Raw genomic sequence first — 20,187 nt, forward strand, 5'->3', positions numbered from 1 at the left:
GTGTTTTAAAATTATATATACCATTTGCATTTCCGGATACTTTCGTTTCCTTTATTTATTACTTGTTTTAGAACTGCACTCAAGTTAGTGGGTACTGACTACATATGCCTACTTAAACAAATTTAAATAAACTCCAGGGTTTGGTTCTTCAATTTTACTACCCATACTTCAAGTGCTCAATAAACACATGTGACTTGGGCTTACTGACTGGCCAGTTTTGACAGGAAACAGAACCATCACTGCAGAAAGTTCTGTAGGCACTTCAGACAAACCTCAGAGATACTGCATATTCAGTTCCAGACCACTGCAATAAACAAATATTACAATAAACGCTGTCACATGACCTTATTTATTTTTGTTGTTGTTGTTGTTGTTTGTTTCGCTATGCCTATATAGGTCATGTTTATATTACATCGCAGTCTAGCAAGTGTTTATCTGCATTTTGAAAAGTTGAAATATTATATGAATTATCAAAATGTGATAGAGCACATACTGTTGGAAAAATGGCACCAGTAGACTTGCTTGATGCAAGGATGTCATAAACTTTCAATTTGTAAACAATGCATTATGTGTGAAACACAATAAAACAAGGTATGCCTGTACTGAACAGTGCTTCACTATAACACTTGCACCAAGAAGAGTTCTGGCACATAACAGGCATTTATTAAGTACTTATTTGATGAAACAGGAACGAATGAATGAGCGAGTATAACACAAAAAAAACCACACAAATCTACTGTTGTGTGTTCTGGGTCTCAATTTCAAACAACTCTCATAGAGTCTGCCCAATTTTTAGATTTTAGTGTTTATAAGCAGAATACTTTTTCCCTTACTGGTTTAAGAACTTAACCATTTTACATGCATCTGAAACGCAAAAGAGATTTCATCTAGAGATTCTAGTTTGGAGGTACAGGCAAGTAATAATAATTGGCTATCAAGCTCTGTCTTCACCTGATTTCATTTTATTTTGCAAGACTAAGAAAATTAGAATACATTACCTAAATTAACATACAATTCCTAGATGCTTCTAGCTCTTAAGCTGCTTCCTCTGAGCCCCACCCCATATTGTTGTTTAGTGCTGTCAAGTCAGTTTCCATTCCCTGCAACAGTGTATAGGGTTTCTGAGGAGCAACTAGTGGGTTTGAAATGCCGGCTTTGTGGTTGGCAGTCCAGTACTGATCCTACAGCACCACACCTGGAGTCCACTGTGGGACACTGCAAATTTTCCTCTGTAACAGTGAAACACTGTAAGCTTCTGATGGGCAAGTCACTTGTGTCTTTATATTTTCAGATAAGCTCCTACCTAGCATATGGAGTCCCAGTGTGCAGCTGTGGGTTAATGAGCTGAACTGCAAAATCAGTTTAAACCGCACAGTTGGTGGTTCAAACTCATCAGCCACTGTGTGGAAATTCTATACAGGGTCACTCTGAGCTGGAACTGATTCAACAGCACTTAACAACAACAACAACCTAGTATATAATGTTGTGTTATTAAGTGCCGTCAAGTCACTTCCAACTCAGAACAACTCTGTACAGGATTTCCAAGGAGCAGCTGGTGGATTTGACTGTCAACCTTCTGATTCGCAGTCCAATGCTGATCCTATAGTGCCACACGAGTAGTCTAGCATATAATAAAACATTTAATAAATATTTCCTAAATTTAAAATACTAATAAATACTAAAATAAGAGTGTATTGATTCAAAACACATTTATTCTGTGCCTACTACTCACAGGGAGCCCTGATATGCCACTGTAAAGTAAGCACTGGACTGCTAATTGCAAGGCAAGCAGTTCAAAAGCACCAGCTATTCCTTGGAAACCCTATACAGGTCATTATGAGTTAGAACCAACTCAATGGCACTTAACACCAACAACCTACAGAACTGTTTTTTTCCCAAAATAAGTATCTTACATCCAATTATACAAAATGGACAATTAAATAAGAAATTATAATGAAATATGGTAAGAGCTATGATACGAGACATAAAAGGTGCTTTAACATTACAAAGAGAGAAGGCCAGCATGGTCTAAAGAAATAATTTCAGCAAACACAGGTTTTAGACTCAAGGATTAAACGGAGTAAAGCAGACAAAGGAATGAGGGTAAGGAAAAATTGGATTATTTCATGAAATGGGGAAAAATCATCTGAGGAAATAAACAGGATTTTCTTACAGAGTTATTATGGAAGCTCAGTAGAAGTGGAAAGAATAAAGAGGAAGAATGAGAGTGATAAGATGAAACTTGAAAAAACGAAGGGTCATTAAAAGTGTTGCAATGACTTCGGCCATTCATAAGCAAAAATTAATCACCTATTGGAATACCTAAAAGGGGTTCTACAACTTGCCCAGTGAAATAGACCTCGTGCAAAGTCTTTACAGAGTATAATACCTTAGGTGGAATCCTGAGTCCCATCCAGAACCTTATGAGGTGAGACATTCCCACTAGAAAGGACAAGCAGACTGGAACAGTTGCAGTGACAGAAGATACAGCTTCAGAGCAAGATCATCAGGAAAAACCCAAAGAAAAATGTCAGTACAACTAGCTACTACAAGAATAAGCAAGCTGTTCATCAGGAAGACATCAAGACTATCAATCAAGTGCCTTCAGGACAAACTCCCCTCTAAGACTGAAACTCAAAAGAGAATACACAAACAAGCATGTAAGCTTGCTGGTGACCACATTGGTCTACTGGTGAGCAGAAGAGGCAGAAAGGCAGCAATGAAGAAATGGGCTGAGTTCAATCCCAGTCCACTGAATCCTGTTGACCTGGAAATGAGAGAGAGAAGAGGAAGGGCTGGTTGGTCCAAAGTGTGGTGTCCATGAGGACACCTGAGCCCATGGACAAGGATTTAGCCATAGAGGGTTAGAGCTCAGAGTGAAGCATCCAGCTGATATGAAGTGAGGGGAGATGCAGAAGAACACCCAAACTTGCATATAGTACCCTTTTGACCTAGTCTCGATGGCTCGATAATCAGAACTCGACTAGAGGAAGATAGAAAAAGAAAAAAAAAAAAAATTTTTTTTTTTGATAAAGGAAACAAGGGTAAGTTGCTTGAATTTGATGAACCTGACCTATACTCAGAGCGTTTATTACTCTAAATACCAACAGAGAGGGAAAGAGTCTTCACATCAAGTATCAATGTTATCCCCTCTGTACACAGGGTCGATAGGGATGGGCAACATAGACATTGGCTACCTAAAATGAGGAGGCAATAAAGGCACAAAGTGACTAGCTTACAAGGTTTCAAGAGGGAGTTCGTTTAGTTTAAGAGTATGGGGGAAAGAAAGAGTCCCCACTGAATAGCTGTCATCTTGTCTAGATGGGTCTGGTAAAAAGAGATGGGAATAAGATTTGTAAGATTCAATAGTGAATAATTGTTATTACGACTAATTGCCACTGTCACAATTGTAAAGGTAGAAGTTTTGTAACAAAAAAAGGGGAGTGGTTAATCTTACAGTCCAGAAACAGAGGACCCTAGGACCATCAAGAGAGAAGCTCACAAGCAGAATGCAGGACCTTATCCAGAGAAGCAGCAGCTCCAGAGATGGAGACGGAGATGAGGGCATGGAGGCAGAGATGGGTGCATGGAGGCAGGGAGTGGCTGAGGACTCTAGATTCATGAATTAAGAAGACAGGGACTAAGAGCTGGTGGCCGGGAGGCAGACTTACAGAATGTGCCCTTTGGAGATGTAAATTATTATATATACCTGAGTGGTTTTTTTGTTTGTTTGTTTTTTAAAAAGCTAAAGTGGATAGAGAGAAATACTGTTAACTGATGATACACATGGAGGGGATTATAATCATTGTAATGACATAAGGTATATGATTTGTTGAATGTAAAACTGATGATACGCCCTGTAAACTTTCACTCAATCCACAATAAAAACCTTAAAATAAAAGTAAAAAATTAATCACCTAAGACTTTTAGCCAAGTCAAATAAATGTTGTTGTTAATTGCCATGGTTGGTTCCAACTCATAGTGACCCTGCATATTGCATAGGGACACTACTCTGATTCACCTGCATAAAGTTTCTGATGAACAGTTGGTGAGATTCAACCACCAACTTTATGACTCAAACTGACCTTACTATCCAGTGCATTAACCCATAAAATGCACCAAACCAGGAACATTCCTACATTAATTCCATATTCCTATGATGTAGTCTAGGGTCCTGGTATGGCCTCTGTAAGATAAGTACTGGGAAGCAAGGTCTGTTTGAACTGCAAGGTCAGTGGTTCAAACTCACCAGTCGCTCCCCAGAAACCTTACACAGGGTTCACTATGAGTCAGAACCAACGGACGGCATTCAACAACATGATATAGCCTACTGTCCAGAGCCATCCAAGACATTTTTCTCTGTAGTTATAGCTTTTTACTATTTATTCACCCCTCAATTCCCACTGACAATTTATTTTCACAACCTGCTTTCCTTTTTAATAAAAGATCTTCCTTGCCTCTGGCTTTACATTCTCCTGGTCACTTGCCTCAATAATTTCAAGGCCGATCTCAATTGTTACCCTTCCATCAGCAACACCCTCAAACATAATGTTGACAGAAAATCAGCTAGTTATAATCCTCTATTTTCACAGTGATTTCTGAAGCCAGTAACGCAAAAAACAAACTCTTGGGAGGAGGGAATACCAGCAGGTATTTAACAAAAGTGAAAATGTGGTCTTAGAATTGAAATTTTTGAAACTGCTCTAAGATGGCTGCCACAGCATTATGAAATGACAAGAGACTCCAAAATGCTGTGCACTTCTAAATGTCACCTCATTTTCTCCACTCTCTCTTACAAAAGTACAGGCTATTTACTAAGGGGAATGGAATAGGACATGATGATCACTGCTGACTAGACTTAAATCCTTCTAATTTAACTGTCTCCTTCAGCAAATATCTTTAAAATCTACTTAATAAAACCAATGCAGTTTTGATATTAAAAAGACATTAAGGAGAAATTTTTAGAAATTCCAATAAGTTATACCAACAAATATGTTAGTCAGATTTATCAGTAAAGCAAAAGCCATGAGGAGTTTTCCAGTCCTTAGTTATGGTTTCCATGACACATCTGGCCAATGAAAGTGGATGAAAACAGTAGTACTTTGAAGCATCAGCCAGTAAATGCCACAGTGGTTGACAATGAGTGAGATGCACAACATATTAGACCACAGCTCTCATTCAAGTATAGCAGAATTGGGGAAATATGTCCTGTATTACTTATTTGAACTCTACATAATTGCTTTTAGTCATTAAGGTTTATACACACATACATACACACCTACAGTAAACACTACTCTGATTCATATATTAATAATGAAATCAGAATAGGTTACCACTGTTTTTACTTTAGTTCAAATTAAAAAATGTTAAATTTTGTTTTATTTCTGCATTATCCTGTTTCACAGTTGGTAATTTTAGTGACTTTATCTTTTGAAAAAACAGTACTTTAATAAACATATATAAGGGAATACCAAATAGTGCATTAAAATACTTTGCTTGGCAGAATTATTTGCATATAAGATACTTCAAAGGTGCTTTGGGTTCTTTTTAGAAATGTGGATTTAATGTAATAATTTAATTGAAAGAAAAATATTTGGCAATGGTTTTGATTGAGCCTGTTGAAACTTCCAAGAAATCCACCAAATTCTGTATAAAATTTGCTATACACTAAATTACTAATTAAAATGGAAAGTAGCCTCAGAAATTTTTCAACTGAAAATGCAGGATTTTGCATTAAAAATAATTTCTTCTACATTTACATATTTCCCATGCTTTGCATAAACTGAAAACTATTACAGATATGTCGCTGATGTTGTTCTTAAGTGTCAAGTCGATTCTGACTCATAACAACCCTGTATAAGGTTTCTGGAGCTGTGTCAGAACCAACTCCACAGTATTTAACAACAATAACAACATATCTTTGCAAAAGCAGAGAGCCTCTCATCTTTCTCCCGCAGAGTGACTGCTGAGCTCTAACCGCCACCCCCTTGTGGTTCGAAGTCCAGGCTTATCCTAACATAGCCACCATGCATCCGTTACAGAAATATAAACTATAACCATATAAGTTATCAGTATAAATTTATACTAAACGTCTTAGAATCAACTATTAATTTGACATTATAATACATAAGCAATTTGTCAGCAGACAGGATTTCTGTAGTTACTACAGATTTACATAGATGCTCAACTTCAAGGGCAAGAGATGAGGGAGAAATTTTTTTTATTAAGGTCCTATATGATGCAAGCAGTTTCTGATCAGCTGCTAACCTAAAAGTTGGTGGTTCAAATCTACTCAGCAGTGCCAAAGAATATACACCTGGAAAATGCTTCCCTTAAGATTCTAGCTAAGAAAATACTTTCAACAAAAGAAAAAGCAGTTATACTGTGTAACACATTGCCAACAATGTCTGCTTTTCCTTTTTTGTTTAGTACTGCATGTGTTAATGTTTCATTATTTATCTTTTCTTCCCTATAATAATAATGAATTTCAAATTGCCATGAGAGATGATTGTAAATTATTCTTGTAATGTAATGTCTGTTATTTTAAGTTTGGGAAACAGAATGTGACTTAATTTTTCAATTTTTCTAACTCTTTTATAGCCATAATACTTACATTCTTTAATTATTATATGTGAATCAAAGACAATTTTCTTGAATGTTACTGGATCATTTTGAGTTATTCTCCTCAAATACTGAATTTAATTTAACCTTAAAAAATCTTCAGAACTCTCAAATAGCACCTTATCTTGACATATTTATTATTAAAATGGAGTTAAAAGTTAATAATATTTTTAAAGTTTTATTCATGCTGCTTTATTAAGCAGTTCTATAACTGCTAAGCAGAAGGTTAGTGGTTCCAACCTACCAGTTGCTCCTTGGAAATCCTGTAAGGGTTAATATGAATTAGAAATATTCAAAGGCAAATAACAACAACAACATATATTTTATAAAAATTAGACTATAATATTAGCTATGTTGTTGTTGTTACGTGCCGTGGAGTCAGTTTCGACTCATAGCGACCCTGCACAGGGTTTCCGAGGCTTTATAACAATCTTTTATTTAAAAACTTTGTGAACTATTGACATAAAAATTATAAAGACCTTTAAGGTGGTGGCGGTATGCCCTCAAGTCAGTTTCGACTCATAGCAACCCTGTATAGGGTTTCCAAGGCAGTAAATTTTCACAGGAGCAGAGCCTCATCTTTCTCCCAAAAATCTTTATAAAGTTATCTAAATAACAGCTATGCTATCAATCCCTTTTACCCAAGCTAACATTTTTAAGCAATTAATAAATCGCTTTTGTACATGAAATTTAAAGCTTTATAGTCACTGATTTTGTAGTATTTTACTACTATAATAATTAACATTTATATTTCAAATCACTGTTAAATTTTTAATACATAAAACTTATGAGGGAGGAGATGCTCAATTCTAAATTACATATAGAATTACCTACAGCTGGAAGTAAAAATTTAGACTTTAACAATGAATACAAGTAACATGTCTTATTTATAAAACCGATATTAGATGTAATGGGTAAACATTTTCTCCCACAAATTTAAGGATGTCAGAAATGACACTGAGGTGGTCACTCTGCTAGTCAGACTTCCAAAGCTGACATCAGAGGAGGAGCTGCAGAGGTTTTACATTAATATTCACACTGAGTCTGTACTTATATGACCCTAATAAAGTGACAATCATATTAGAATTAATAGTAGAAACAAAAAACTGCTTCTATCTATATTGTAGTTAAGGAATGTCAAAAACAAACCAATTTGTTTAAATTATATATTCCTGATTATTTTGGTATACATCCGGAAAAAAAAAAAAGAAAGAAAGAAAGAAACAGAGGGAATAGAAGCAAATCCTGTTGAATGATGATGCATGGAGGGGACTAATCATTGAATGGAACGATGACTGTAAAACTGATGTTCTCCCATGTAAACTATCACTCAATTCACACAAAAAAAAAATTTTTTAAAAACAACAACTATCATTAAGTCCATTTTAACTCAAAAAGATCCTATAGGCAGAGTCCAACTGCCTCCTAGGGTTTCAAGACAGTAAATGTTGACAGAAAAAGACTGCTACCACTTTCTCCCATAGAGTGGCTAGTAGATTCAAACAGTCAACCTGTTAGTCAGCAAGCGAGGACTGAACTACTGTGTCACCAGGACTGACTACTTCAAGGTATGCCAGACATTGCATAGTGTTTCACATATCACTACAGGTTTATAAAGCAGGTACAACTGGAGTCACCATTTCACAGAAAAGAAAACTGAGTCTTAAAGAGGTCAAGAGACTTGAGTAGGTCACATGGTTAGGCAAAGTTCAAATTCAGGCATGGAGAAAGCACTGTCAGAACTGAAACCTAATTTTCAATAAATATGAGAAGATTTAAACATGTAAGTTCTATGTGTTGTTGTTAGGTGCCATCATGTCAATTCCAACTTATAGCAACTCTATAGAAGGTTTCCAAGGAGTGGTTTGAACCACTGACCTCACAATTCAAACCGGCCTTATAGTCCAGCACATTATTCTGCAGTGTCACACCAGAACTCCAAGTTCTATCTGTTGTTGTTGTTAGGTGCCATCAGTCGATACCAACTCACAGTGACCCTATGCACAACAGAAGGAAAAACTACCTGGTCCTTGGCCAACCTCACAATCTTTGCTATGCCTGAACTCATCACTTCTGCCACTGTGCCAATTCATCTTGTTGGGGGTCTTCCTCTTTTTCTCTGAACCTCCACTTTACCAAACATGATGTCCTTCTCCAGTGACTGGTCCCTTCTGATAATATCCAAAGTATGACAGATAAACACTGGCTATTATAGCATCCAGGAGCTCTGGTAGCGTAGGGGTTACGAATCGGGCTGCGAACCTTAAGGCCAGCAGTTCGAAACTACCAGCTGCTCCGCGGGAGAAAGATGAGGCGTTCTGCTCCCGTAAAGATTTACAGCCTCGGAAACCCTGTACAGGGTCGCTATGGGTCGGATCCGACTCGACAGCACTTAACAACAACAACATTATAGCATCCAAGGAGCACTGTGGGTGTACCTCAACAAAGATTTGTTTGTTCTTTCGGCAGTCCGTGGTACTTTCAATATTCTTTGCCAACACCACAGTTCAAATGCATCAGTTCTTCTATGGTCTTCATTAGTCACTGTCCCAACGTTTGCATGCATATGAGGTTACTGAGAATACCATTGCTTGGGTGAGGCACACCTTAGTCCTCAAACTGACATCTTTGCTCTTCAACACTTTCAAGAGGTCTTAATGAAGATTTGCCTAATGCAATATATCATTTGATTTCTAGACTGCTGCTTACATGAGTGTTAATGGTTGATCTGAGCGTAATGATGTCTTTGACAACTTCAGTCTTTTCTCCATTGATACGGATATTGTTTATTGGTCCAGGGGTGAAGATTTTTGTTTTCTTTACATTAAGATGTAACCCATACCAAAGGCTGTGGTCTTTGCTCAGTAAATAATTTTAAGTCCTTTTGGCTTAAAGCATGCAAGGTTGTATTATCTGCATATTTCAGGTTGTTCATGACTCTTCCTCCAATCCTGATGTCATGTTTTTCTTCATTAAATCTAGTTTCTTGAATTTATCTGCTCTGCATACAGATTGAATAAGTATGGTGAAAGAATACAAACCTTGGTGCACACACATTCCCTAATTTTAACCATTTGGTGTTCCCTTGTTCTATTCAAACAACTGCCTCTTGGTCTATGTACAGGTCTTCATGAGCACAATTAAATGTTCCAAAATACTTATACTTCACAAAGTTGTCAATAGCTTGACGTGATCCCCACAATCGAAAGCCTTTGTGTAGGCATAAAACACAGGTAAACATCTTTCTGGTATTCTACTTTCAGCCACGATCCATCTTGACGACAGCCATGATATCCCTTGTTCCATGTCCTCTTCTGAATCCAGCTTGAACCTCTGAAAGTCCTCTGTCAATGTATGGTTGCAACCATTTTTTTATTACCTTAAGTAAAATTTTACTCATATGGGACATCAATGATATTGTCCAATGATTTCCACATTCCATTAGGTCACCTCTTTGGACTGGAAGCAAATACAGATCTTTTCCAGTCAGTTGTTCAGGTAGCTAGCTGTCTTCAAAATTTCTTGACATAGATGAGTGAGTGCCTCAAGTACCACATCAGTTTTTTGAAAGATTACATTTGTATTTCATCTATTCCTGGTGTCTTGTTCTTAAAATTTTACTTCAATGGACCTTGGACTTCTTCCTTTAGGATCATTGACCCTTGATCATATGCTACCTCTTGAAATGGTTGAACATCAACCACATCTTTTTGGTACAGTGACTCCGTACATTCCTTCCATCGCTTTTTTTTTTTCCTTCCACTATCTTTTAATATTTTGCATAATTTAATATTTTGCTCATAGAATTCTTCAGTACCACATGTTGAAGTTTGAATTTCTTCTTCAGTTTCCTCAGCTTGAATAATGCTGAGCATGTTCTATGTTGTTGGTGTTAAGTGCTGTCGAGTCAGTTCCAACCCACAGTGACCCTGAATAGTTTCCAAGGAGCAGCTGGTGAGCTTGAACCACCAACCTTGCAGTTCAAATGACTTTGCACTCTGGCACATTAACCCACAGCGCCACACCATATAAAAATTTAAACTAATATGACTCTTGTAATTGAGTAATAAATAGTTACTTAAAAGCAAAAAAGCTGAGTTACTTTGTTGTTGTTGTTGCTGCTAAGTGTCGTTGAGTCAGTTATGACTCATAAAGACCCTGTGTTTAGGGTTTCTGAGGAGTAGCTGGTGGGTTTGAACCACCAACCTTATGGATAGGAATCCAGAGCTTATCTTACAGTGCTACACCAGTAGGCTAGTGAGTTACTTTAGAAATATATAAAATGGGTAAACTATTCTGATGATGCTTTTGAGTTATGGTGTTGGAGGAGACTTTTAAGGTGCCATGGGCTGCCAAAAGAACCAATAGATCCGTTTTGGACGAAGTGCAGCCAGAGTAATCCTTGGAGAACAAGATGGCCAAACTTCGTCTTTCATACTTCGGACATATTGTCAAGAGGGACCATTTGCTGGAGGATATCATGTTTGGTAGGGTGGAGGGTCAGACACCAACAAGATGGACTGACCAAGTGTGGACTCAAGCGTGGCAACAGTAGTGAGGTTGGCCCAGGATTGGGCAGCGTTTCGTTCTGCTGTGCACAAGGTCACTATGGGTCAGAACCAACTCTATGGCACCTAACAACAACAACATTCTGATGATAGAATGGACATGTGTGTGTGTTTATGTTTTCTGTAGATGCAAGACCATTGCCAGTACAGTTGGCCCTCTGTGTCTGCAGGTTCCACATAATTGGGTTCTACTAAAAGAAGATCAAAAATATTCATGAGGGAAAAAAAGAAAACAATGAAACTGTCAAAGCTACCCCACAAAGGCTAAGAGAAAGCATAAAGTGCTGTTTACACTGTATTTGCATTGTATTAATTATTACAATTAATCTAGAGACAATTTAGAAGGATGTGTGTAGATTATCTATAAATACTATGCCATTTTATATAAGGCAGCACCAGCATATTTTCATATCCTGTAACTAATCCCCTTTGGATATCAAGGGATGACTGTAATCTGAAAAGAATTCTCCAAGTGACTTAGACTACACAGTACGTCAGATGTCAAGACATATTTGCACTGTGACTATTAAAAGTGGAACCTGGTAAGTAGGAGTAAATTTCCTAAATCATAAGTCAGTTTGTATCACTCCTCTGGTTAAAACCCTTCAATGACTTCTCATTACAATTAGACTAAAATCCAAAGCCCTGAGGCTTATAAGGCTCAAGGATCTGGCTCCCGCCATACTCTATTGACCTCATTTCCCCGCCCTCCCCTTTTTGTCCTAGTATTCTCCAGCCAAAGGAGCCTTCTTTCTGTCTCCCCTCAATGCCAATCTCTTGCCTATAACAGGGACTTTAAACCTGCTATTCTTTTTCCTTAGAATAGTTTTCCTTTTACATTTGCCCTACATGAGAACAATGACATGTCTGTTCACACATGATCCATGTTCAGTAGCATTCACATGCACAGGAAGTGTCTATAATATTTAATGGCTGAATGAATGAATAGTATCATGTCAAGACCCACCCTTATGCTGGATTCTGTGGCAGACAAGATGTGGCCCTTAGAAAGAAAGTAGAGAGTCCTTCAAAAAAGAGTTCATTGCCCAGCTGTTCATCTACAGTTGACAGTATACAGCTGTTAGGTTTCTCCGGCATTTGCCTCCGTTTTTAGGCAAAGGTCATTCTCTCCACAAGCACACAGCCAGTCCCGACAGTACAAGGGCCTAGCCAACTGTACGCTGTATAGGCCACTTCTGGTAGTCTTTGTTCCAGAGCTCCACCATGACAAGTCTGCTTCTCAATCTGTTGACGCTCCCATTCAATACTGCTCTCACCTCTTTCCACCCTCCCAACCCACACCCCATGGATGTTACTGTCAAAAAACTACTGGTATTCTTAATGTCATCTCAGCACCTCCTTCTCAGAGAACCCAAAAAATATTGCTTCCATTTCAAAAATTATTTGTTTTTAAAGGTTTATAGGAAGAAAAAAAAAAGATTTCTAGAGCAAGTCATCAAAGTCCTGGTATGCCTCTGTAGTGTAAGTACTGGACTGCTAGCCATAAGACTGGTGGTTCAAATGCTCCTTAGAAAGGTCACTATGAGTCGGAACTGACTCGAAGGCACTTGACAACAACAGAGCAAGTGATCTGTTTACAATGAAAATATTACACACTTCGTTTCATCTCAAAGACTGCAATCCTCTTCATGTAACTATTTATTCCACTCCTTGTCTGTTTCTTATTTCTATTCCAACCTCCTATCCCACCTTTCTGAACTGTGCCCTTAGGTAAATGATACCCTTTTCCCCTTGAATGTTGACCATTCCATGGTGAGCATACCTTACTAGCTGTCAAGTCAGTTCTGAATCATAGTAACTCAAAATAGGATTTCTGAAGAGTGGCTGGTGGGTAAAATGCACAATTAGCAGTCTAGTGCTTATCCTACAGAGCCACACCAGGAGTGGGATTTTTAATAAATTCACAATTATTCATTTTATATCAAACATCTGGTGAAAAATCTAGAACACCTCATCCCCCAACTAACAACAGCATACTAAACGGATTCTTACTTTACATTTAAGCCTTAGTTCAAATGCTACCTCCTCTGCAAAGACTTCAAAGATAAGCAAGTGCTTTTAGCTTCGGGCTCCCTTTTCAAGATTCAGCAGTGTATGCTGTTAACCGCAGTTGAACCCCTATTTATGGCAACCTCCTAAACAACAGAAGTAAAGACTTCTGGTCCTGTGTCCTCACCATGACTGGTTGAGAGTCAAACCACTGTGACTCATGAGGTTTTCATTGGTTTATTTTTGAAAGTACATCTCCAGGCCTTTCTTCCTAATCCATTTTAATCTGGAAGTTAAAACAGTTTAGCATCCTAACAACATTTCAGGTGCCACTGACAAAAGGTGGTGGTTGTACCTGAGGCTCACGAGCTGGGAATCAATCCAGAGCTCCCACCTAGAAGGTCAGAACTATACCACTGAACCAGCTCTGCCTCTTCACAGTGTCTATCACCATGTATTCAGAGACTTGTGCACCCCTCACAGTATCTAGCACCCTGTATTCATAATCCTGGTATGGCACTATAGGCTAAGTACTGTAATGTTAACCACTAGGGTCGGTGGTTCAAACTCACCAGCCACTCCCTGGAAACCCTATACAAGGTCAGTATGAGTCCAAACTGACTTAACAGCCTGTAACAACAACAACATATTATAATTATGTGCTTACATATGTCTGTTCCCCAACTAAAGGAGAAATTCCTTCAATAATAGGTGTCTGACTTAGATTAATAACCCTAGTACCTTAAAATGCATCTGATGTAAATAATATGTTTGATAAATTCCTTAAGAGATGCAATTAAAAATATGACTGAATAAAAAAACAAACTTCAAACTACAAACATCCTAAATTCTAACAACGTAACTTTACTCTCATTAGGAAACAAACTGTTTTGTTTTTAAGTAGTAGTTATTAATGCTAAAATTGAAAGTTACTACACCATTTACTGACCTATTCATTGTAAACTCACAAATAACATATTAGTTACCAAGGAAAAATGAAGTGCTGGTTTTTATAACCCATTAAATTTCTTTTCAACATCATATAACCTGTAAGTTCTCAACTACATCCTTTTGGGACAAAGTCAATCCAAAACATTCATATCCCATAAGTATACGATAAAAACACATATATAAAAAAGAAGGTGTCTACTAGAAAAACATCTCATGAATTACAAAATTTTCGTTTTGAAAATTGGTTAGTACCATTGGTAAGCCCTACTGTTTGATTTATTAAATTTTAATTCAGTGAGAATGGGCATTACTCCTCCACCCAGTAAGCACAGATTAGGTGAACAATTTCAATACCCAAGTATTTTAAAGGAAGGCTATGTCTCCCATAGGAAATCAAAGTGGAAATGAGTCCAAGGGAGAATATGGCTTGGTTCCACACTCTTAAAATTGCCTACAGCAATGCATCAAAAAATAAAATAAAACAAGTCCCCAGAGTCTGGGTCAGCAGCATAGTGTTACAACTGAAGCATTGGGTCATCAGTGGCAATGGTAGGCTGATTAGGAGTTGAGGTAATATATTTACTTACTGTCGTAGGAACTGTGTCAAAGCACCGCCAACAGTACAAAGAGCTCTTGTGTGTATATAACATACAAAGAAATATGATAATCATCTGATAAAATATGAAACATGCTACAGCAATGGTTTAAATAAAGAAACAAATACAAACTATAATATAAATACTAAGAATTCAACTTGTTAAACAGAATACATTTAAACTTTCTTCGGCAGTCAATGTTTTAAAAAAAAAACAAAACTTATTTTTATTACTCATTATTAAAATCTGATCCTAATTGAAACAACTTTTCTCTAATCCAAGGACTACATTCAAAAAAGCAATGCTAAGCGAAAAAGGTAATTTTTCAAGTAACCAAGTTCCTCTCAAATATAAATGTATTTATTAGTTTATAGCAATAGATATAACATTGGTTTCTCTTCATATTTTAATAGACATTTTCAATTAGCATACTAATTGCTAATTGATTTGAATTATGTTATGTATATTCCCATCTAAAGCTCTTAGCTAATTTGAAACTGACCAAGAAGTAAAACAGGGAAGGAAAGAGTCTTAAATATACTTGTGTTCCCAGTGCCTGGCACCAAGAGTTGTATATAATAGTTCCCTATACATGTTTACCGACTCGAAGGCACTTAACAACAACAACAACATACATGTTTACTAAATGTAATAATGTATGATTATCAATATAAAGTATTTTTTTTGTTAACAGTAAAAACTATCTTCCATAAGGGAAAATGTTACTAATTCCAACAGTTTTCATCTTTGAGATTAGTACCTATAAATAGCACCACTAATCCGTCAGTTTGTCATACTGTGTTGATTTGCGTGTTGCTGTGATTCTAGAAGTTATGCCAACTGTATTTCAAATACCAGCAGGCCACCCAAGATGGACAGGTTTCATCTGAGCTTCCACACTAAGACAGTCTAGGAAGAAGGAAAGACGGACCTACTTCCAAATATTTAGTCACAGAAAGCCTTATGAATGGCTGCGGAACCCTGTCAGCCACAGAATACTGAATATTGAAACACGATAAAGAGCACTTGAATACTGTGAGAAAGAGTGCTGGAAAGTGAGCCCCTCAGGTTGGAAGGCACTCAAAATACTACTAGGGAAGAGCTGCCTTCTCAAAGTAGAGTTGCCCTATTTTGTGTACCAGGGCTGAATTCTTTCACCATACTTATTTAATCTGGTGTGGCACTGTGGGTTAATGCACTGGATTGCAAAATCGGTTTGAACTGCAAGGTTGGTGCAAGATCACCGGCTGCCCCTCAGAAACCCTATATAGGGTTGCTCTGGAAGAGAACTGACTATACAGAATATAACAACAACAACATTTAATCTGTATGCTGAGCAAATTATCCAAGAAGCTGATTTTCTGATAAACAGAGAAAAGAATAAAGTTGGCAAAGACTTAATTTTGCTTAGATCCACCAGCAACACTCATGAAAGCAGCAGCCAAGAAATCAAACAATGTACTGCATTAGGAAAACGTGCTGCACAAGACCTTTTTAAAGTGTTCAAAAGCAAAAATGTCAGTTTGATGGCTAAGGTGTGCCTAACCAAAACCATGAGATTTTCAATTGCCTCATTCACATGTGAAAGATGGACAATGAATAAGTAAAACCTGTAGAGAAATCACAGCATTTGAATTTTGGTGTCGGAGAAGAGTATTAAAGGTACCATGGAATGTCAGAAGAACAAACAAATCTGTGTTGGAAGATGTACAGCCAGAATGCTCCTTAGAAGTCAGGCTGGCAAGACTTCATCTCTAGTACTTCGAACATGTTATCAGAAGGGATCAGTGTTTGAAAAGGATATCATGTTTAGAAAAGTGGAGGGTCAGTGAAAAAGAGGAAGACATCCCACCCCCCTCACCCCCAACAAGATAACTGGCATAGGGGCAGTAACAATGGGCTCAAAGATAACTACTGGGAGGAAGGTGCGGGACCAGCCAGTGTTTCATTCTGTTGTGCATATGGTCCCTGTGAGTCGGAACCTACTCAAGGACACCTAACACCAAGTTATTATGGTTTCTTGTAAAATATGAAAGTGACTGAAAGAGAAATAAACTCCATGAAAGTATAAGAAAGTCTTACCAGGAACTACTTTGAATTGTAAAATCTCTAATAAGTGAGGATATATGGTTAGTGGCACAAGTACACCTAGAACCGTTACCTGTCCAGGTCCATTGGCTCCATCTACTACCTCACAAACTTCAGAGCAGGACCAGAAAAGAGACAAGGCTGGGAGGGATTGCAAAGTGGCCTATCAAGTGCTGGTATGTTGTTACTTGATCTGGGTGCTGGTTACACAGGTGTGTTTAGTTTGTAAAAATGGAATGAGCTGTACATTTGGTGCACTTATCTCTGCTGTATTTCAATAAAAAATTTAAAACAAGGAGGAAAAAAACAAAAAAGAATCATCTATTAGATGATACCTATGAATATAAAACAGTGTCCCTCCTCTATCTTTAAGACCCTATGATTGTATTGTTGAGGAACTGTGCATGGAAGTTACTTTAAAACATATTAACATACATAAAAATGCTTTATCTAATATCTACTAAACAACTATACTCACAAAGGCCATTGAATCAATTTAGACTCATAACAGCCCCATGTAGTATTTCCAAAGCTGTAAATCTTTATGGAAAAGAAAAGCCTCATCTTTCTCCTATGAATCAGCTGGTGCTTTTAAACTGCTGAACTTGTGTTTAGTACTCCAGTGCTTATCATTCAGAACCACCTGGGCTTTTTGTAAACAACTGGGAAAATTAACTCAATACTTAATAATTCAAAACAAAACATTTTTAAGGCACACACTAACTCTCTGTTGTCATGTGAGACAGCATACTCTGAGAACATAAAAAAATGTACACCTAAATGCAAGTAAAAGATATGAAGATTCAGCTGGGCCTTAAAGGCTAAAAGAAATGTCTATTAGAGCAGGAAAAGTGTTTAGGGAAATGTGATACCATGTGCAAGAAGAAGGTATGAGAGACTATAGTGTGTTGGGGCACACCACAGTAGTGCAGGAGTTCGAAATAGCTCTAGGAACGGATTTGAGGGAGAATGCCTCCACCTGTGAGGCTCAGAAGAACATGACCTAGTGCTAACATGCAAAGCAGCATCAATTTTATCTTGAATGGGAAGCCACTGAACAACGTAATCAGAATTCGTTTTAGACAGATCTCTGAGGTTATCGTGTTGAGAATGAACTGGAAGAAGACAGAGAGTAATGGGATACTAATTGTGAAGCTACTACAACAGTGCCCATGGGAAATATGGGCAATGGTAAAATAAAGAGGCCAGAGTCCAAAAAAGAATTAGGAGGCAGCACTAACAAACCAAGAAGAACCACTAGATGGATACAAGATAGGAGAGTAAATGAAAGACATCTCCTAGGTTGAGGAATTGTGCAGGGAAGTTACTTTTCTTTTCCATTTCCAAGTTACTTTAAAAAATACTACTTTAAAAAAATTAGTTTAAGAGAATGAGTGAATGGTGATACCATTAGTTTTGAATATATTCAAAAAGTTATGCTTCATTTTGAATACCATAGCCTTTAGATGGTACATCCATGGTGTGTATCAATTTCAGGAAGACGTTCTGGGATAGATAATTAAATACACTGTTATCAGTCTGAAGTAGTCAAGGAAGTATAAACTGCAAAATATACACAGATTCTGCATCAAAGCTAAGTGGAGAAGATACATGGAGCTCATTCTAAGTAATTTCTCTATGAAGGAGTAAGAACTAATGGAAGCTTGAAGGGAGTTTAGAATATAATTCTCCATGTGTGTTTTTCACAAAGGGCAAAACAAATATGTGACTTCTATAAAGGAAAAGTTTTCAAATGTAATGTTATGAGACAAGGAAAGCATATAAAAACTGTATATACACAATAAATAAAACCATGTAAAAATTTACATAGAAAGACATGGACTTGAAGAAAACATGGAAAATTTAAAACAGTCATATTAAGCTGCTGGTATTTTTTTTTCTGTTTATGAATTCCTTTAATGTTGTACTATGATTTTACAATTTTAAAATAAGTGGGGGAAAAAAAGAAGAGCCAATGTATATATTCCCTCGCCAACTCCCATCATAATGGTAAAATAATTCAATATGCAAAGGCTTATGATTAACAATGAAAAAGTGTATCAGTGAGTTAATCCTTATTTTCTATTAATCATGTAATCTAATTCTAACATGTATACTCCTAAAAGAGATCTGTTTAGTTCAAAATATCCTCCTACTGTAAGACTTCCTGTTCCTCACTAAACTTGGAAAATATGAGGCTAATGACATTAACTTCAACAATCATAAAACTGCTACGAAGTAAAAAGACTCATTTAACGAAAAGAAGAAAAAAACTTAGAAATGTTTCCATATGTTTCTATGAAGTATTCTTTCCCCACTAAATGAACACATTCAAGATTTTACTTCTGGCTTTGTTTCAGAAAAAACCCATCTGCATAGTACAGCACTTACAAGCACATCTCAGTCATGCAACAGTTATGTCACAGCCCATATATCACATAAAAACCACACAACCTCACAGACCCAAAGTCTTCCTTTCTATTACAAGTACTCCTGAGAGAGCTCTCACTGCAACGAAATGCTGATGTCACATGACTTTTGCTAGGAAGTTAAATCCTGAAACTAAAATGTCAAACACTTTGTAGCAGTTGTGAATGGCCTACAAAACCAACTTTCCCTAGTTATAAATTATGAATATTTCCTTTTCATAGAAACAGGTGCAGATGCAGTGAAAAAAGTTACTCTGCCTCATCACCCTGTGATGTTCTTTTAATAAATCTTTATTTCTATTGGATATTGCTGTTGTTGTTGTTATGTGCCATGGAGTCGGTTCCAACTCAGAGCAACCCTGTACAGGCTTTCCCAGGCTCTATATATATCTTTACAAGAGCAGAAAGCCTCCTCTTTTTTCCGTGGAACAGCTGGTAGTTTTGAACTGCTGATCCTGAGGTTATTAGCCCAATTCCTAACCACTACGCTACCAGAGCTCCTTTATTGGATATTAAAGATATAATAATACAATGATGTTTCATTCAATATACAGAGTATTCATGAAAGGTATTTTGAATGAATTTTTAAATGTAATTTCCACAGGCGAAAGAGCTTCAGAAAGCTCGTGAATAATAGAATTACAAGACAATGGGATTTTCCCACTAACTTTTTAAAGCCTAGTTAGATGTACATATGAAAATTATGTATATAAAAATATTTAAAATTTACATCAATTTTCACATATTTCATAAATTCACATGTCAACTTTACTATTGCTACCCTATCCAGGAATCATCTGTACTATTATTTACTTAATAAAGCAAATAAGCAACAATACTGCTTATAGTGGCTACGGACCTACATGGGCCAATGGCCTAGCTTAGTCATTATTCAAGCTCTATAACTCAGTGTATCATCTGCAT

At 37.0% G+C, this 20,187-nt stretch overlaps 2 protein-coding genes across 4 annotated transcripts in view; one reads left to right on the forward strand and one right to left on the reverse strand.

Annotated features, from left to right (window-relative positions):
* VPS13B (vacuolar protein sorting 13 homolog B (yeast)) overlaps positions 1-20,187 on the reverse strand; it is a 1,072,080-nt gene that overhangs the window by 850,748 nt on the left and 201,145 nt on the right. The window lies entirely within an intron of this gene.
* Positions 17,849-20,187, forward strand: part of LOC102841808 (CDGSH iron-sulfur domain-containing protein 1-like) — a 6,882-nt gene continuing 4,543 nt past the window's right edge. The window contains exon 1 of the mRNA XM_006859248.1: positions 17,849-17,966. Coding sequence (XP_006859310.1) covers positions 17,849-17,966 — 118 coding nt within the window. The remainder of the gene's footprint in view (positions 17,967-20,187) is intronic.

The sequence above is a fragment of the Chrysochloris asiatica genome, unplaced genomic scaffold (assembly GCF_000296735.1).
Source record: "Chrysochloris asiatica unplaced genomic scaffold, ChrAsi1.0 scaffold00031, whole genome shotgun sequence".
In the NCBI taxonomy this organism is placed as follows: domain Eukaryota; kingdom Metazoa; phylum Chordata; class Mammalia; order Afrosoricida; family Chrysochloridae; genus Chrysochloris; species Chrysochloris asiatica.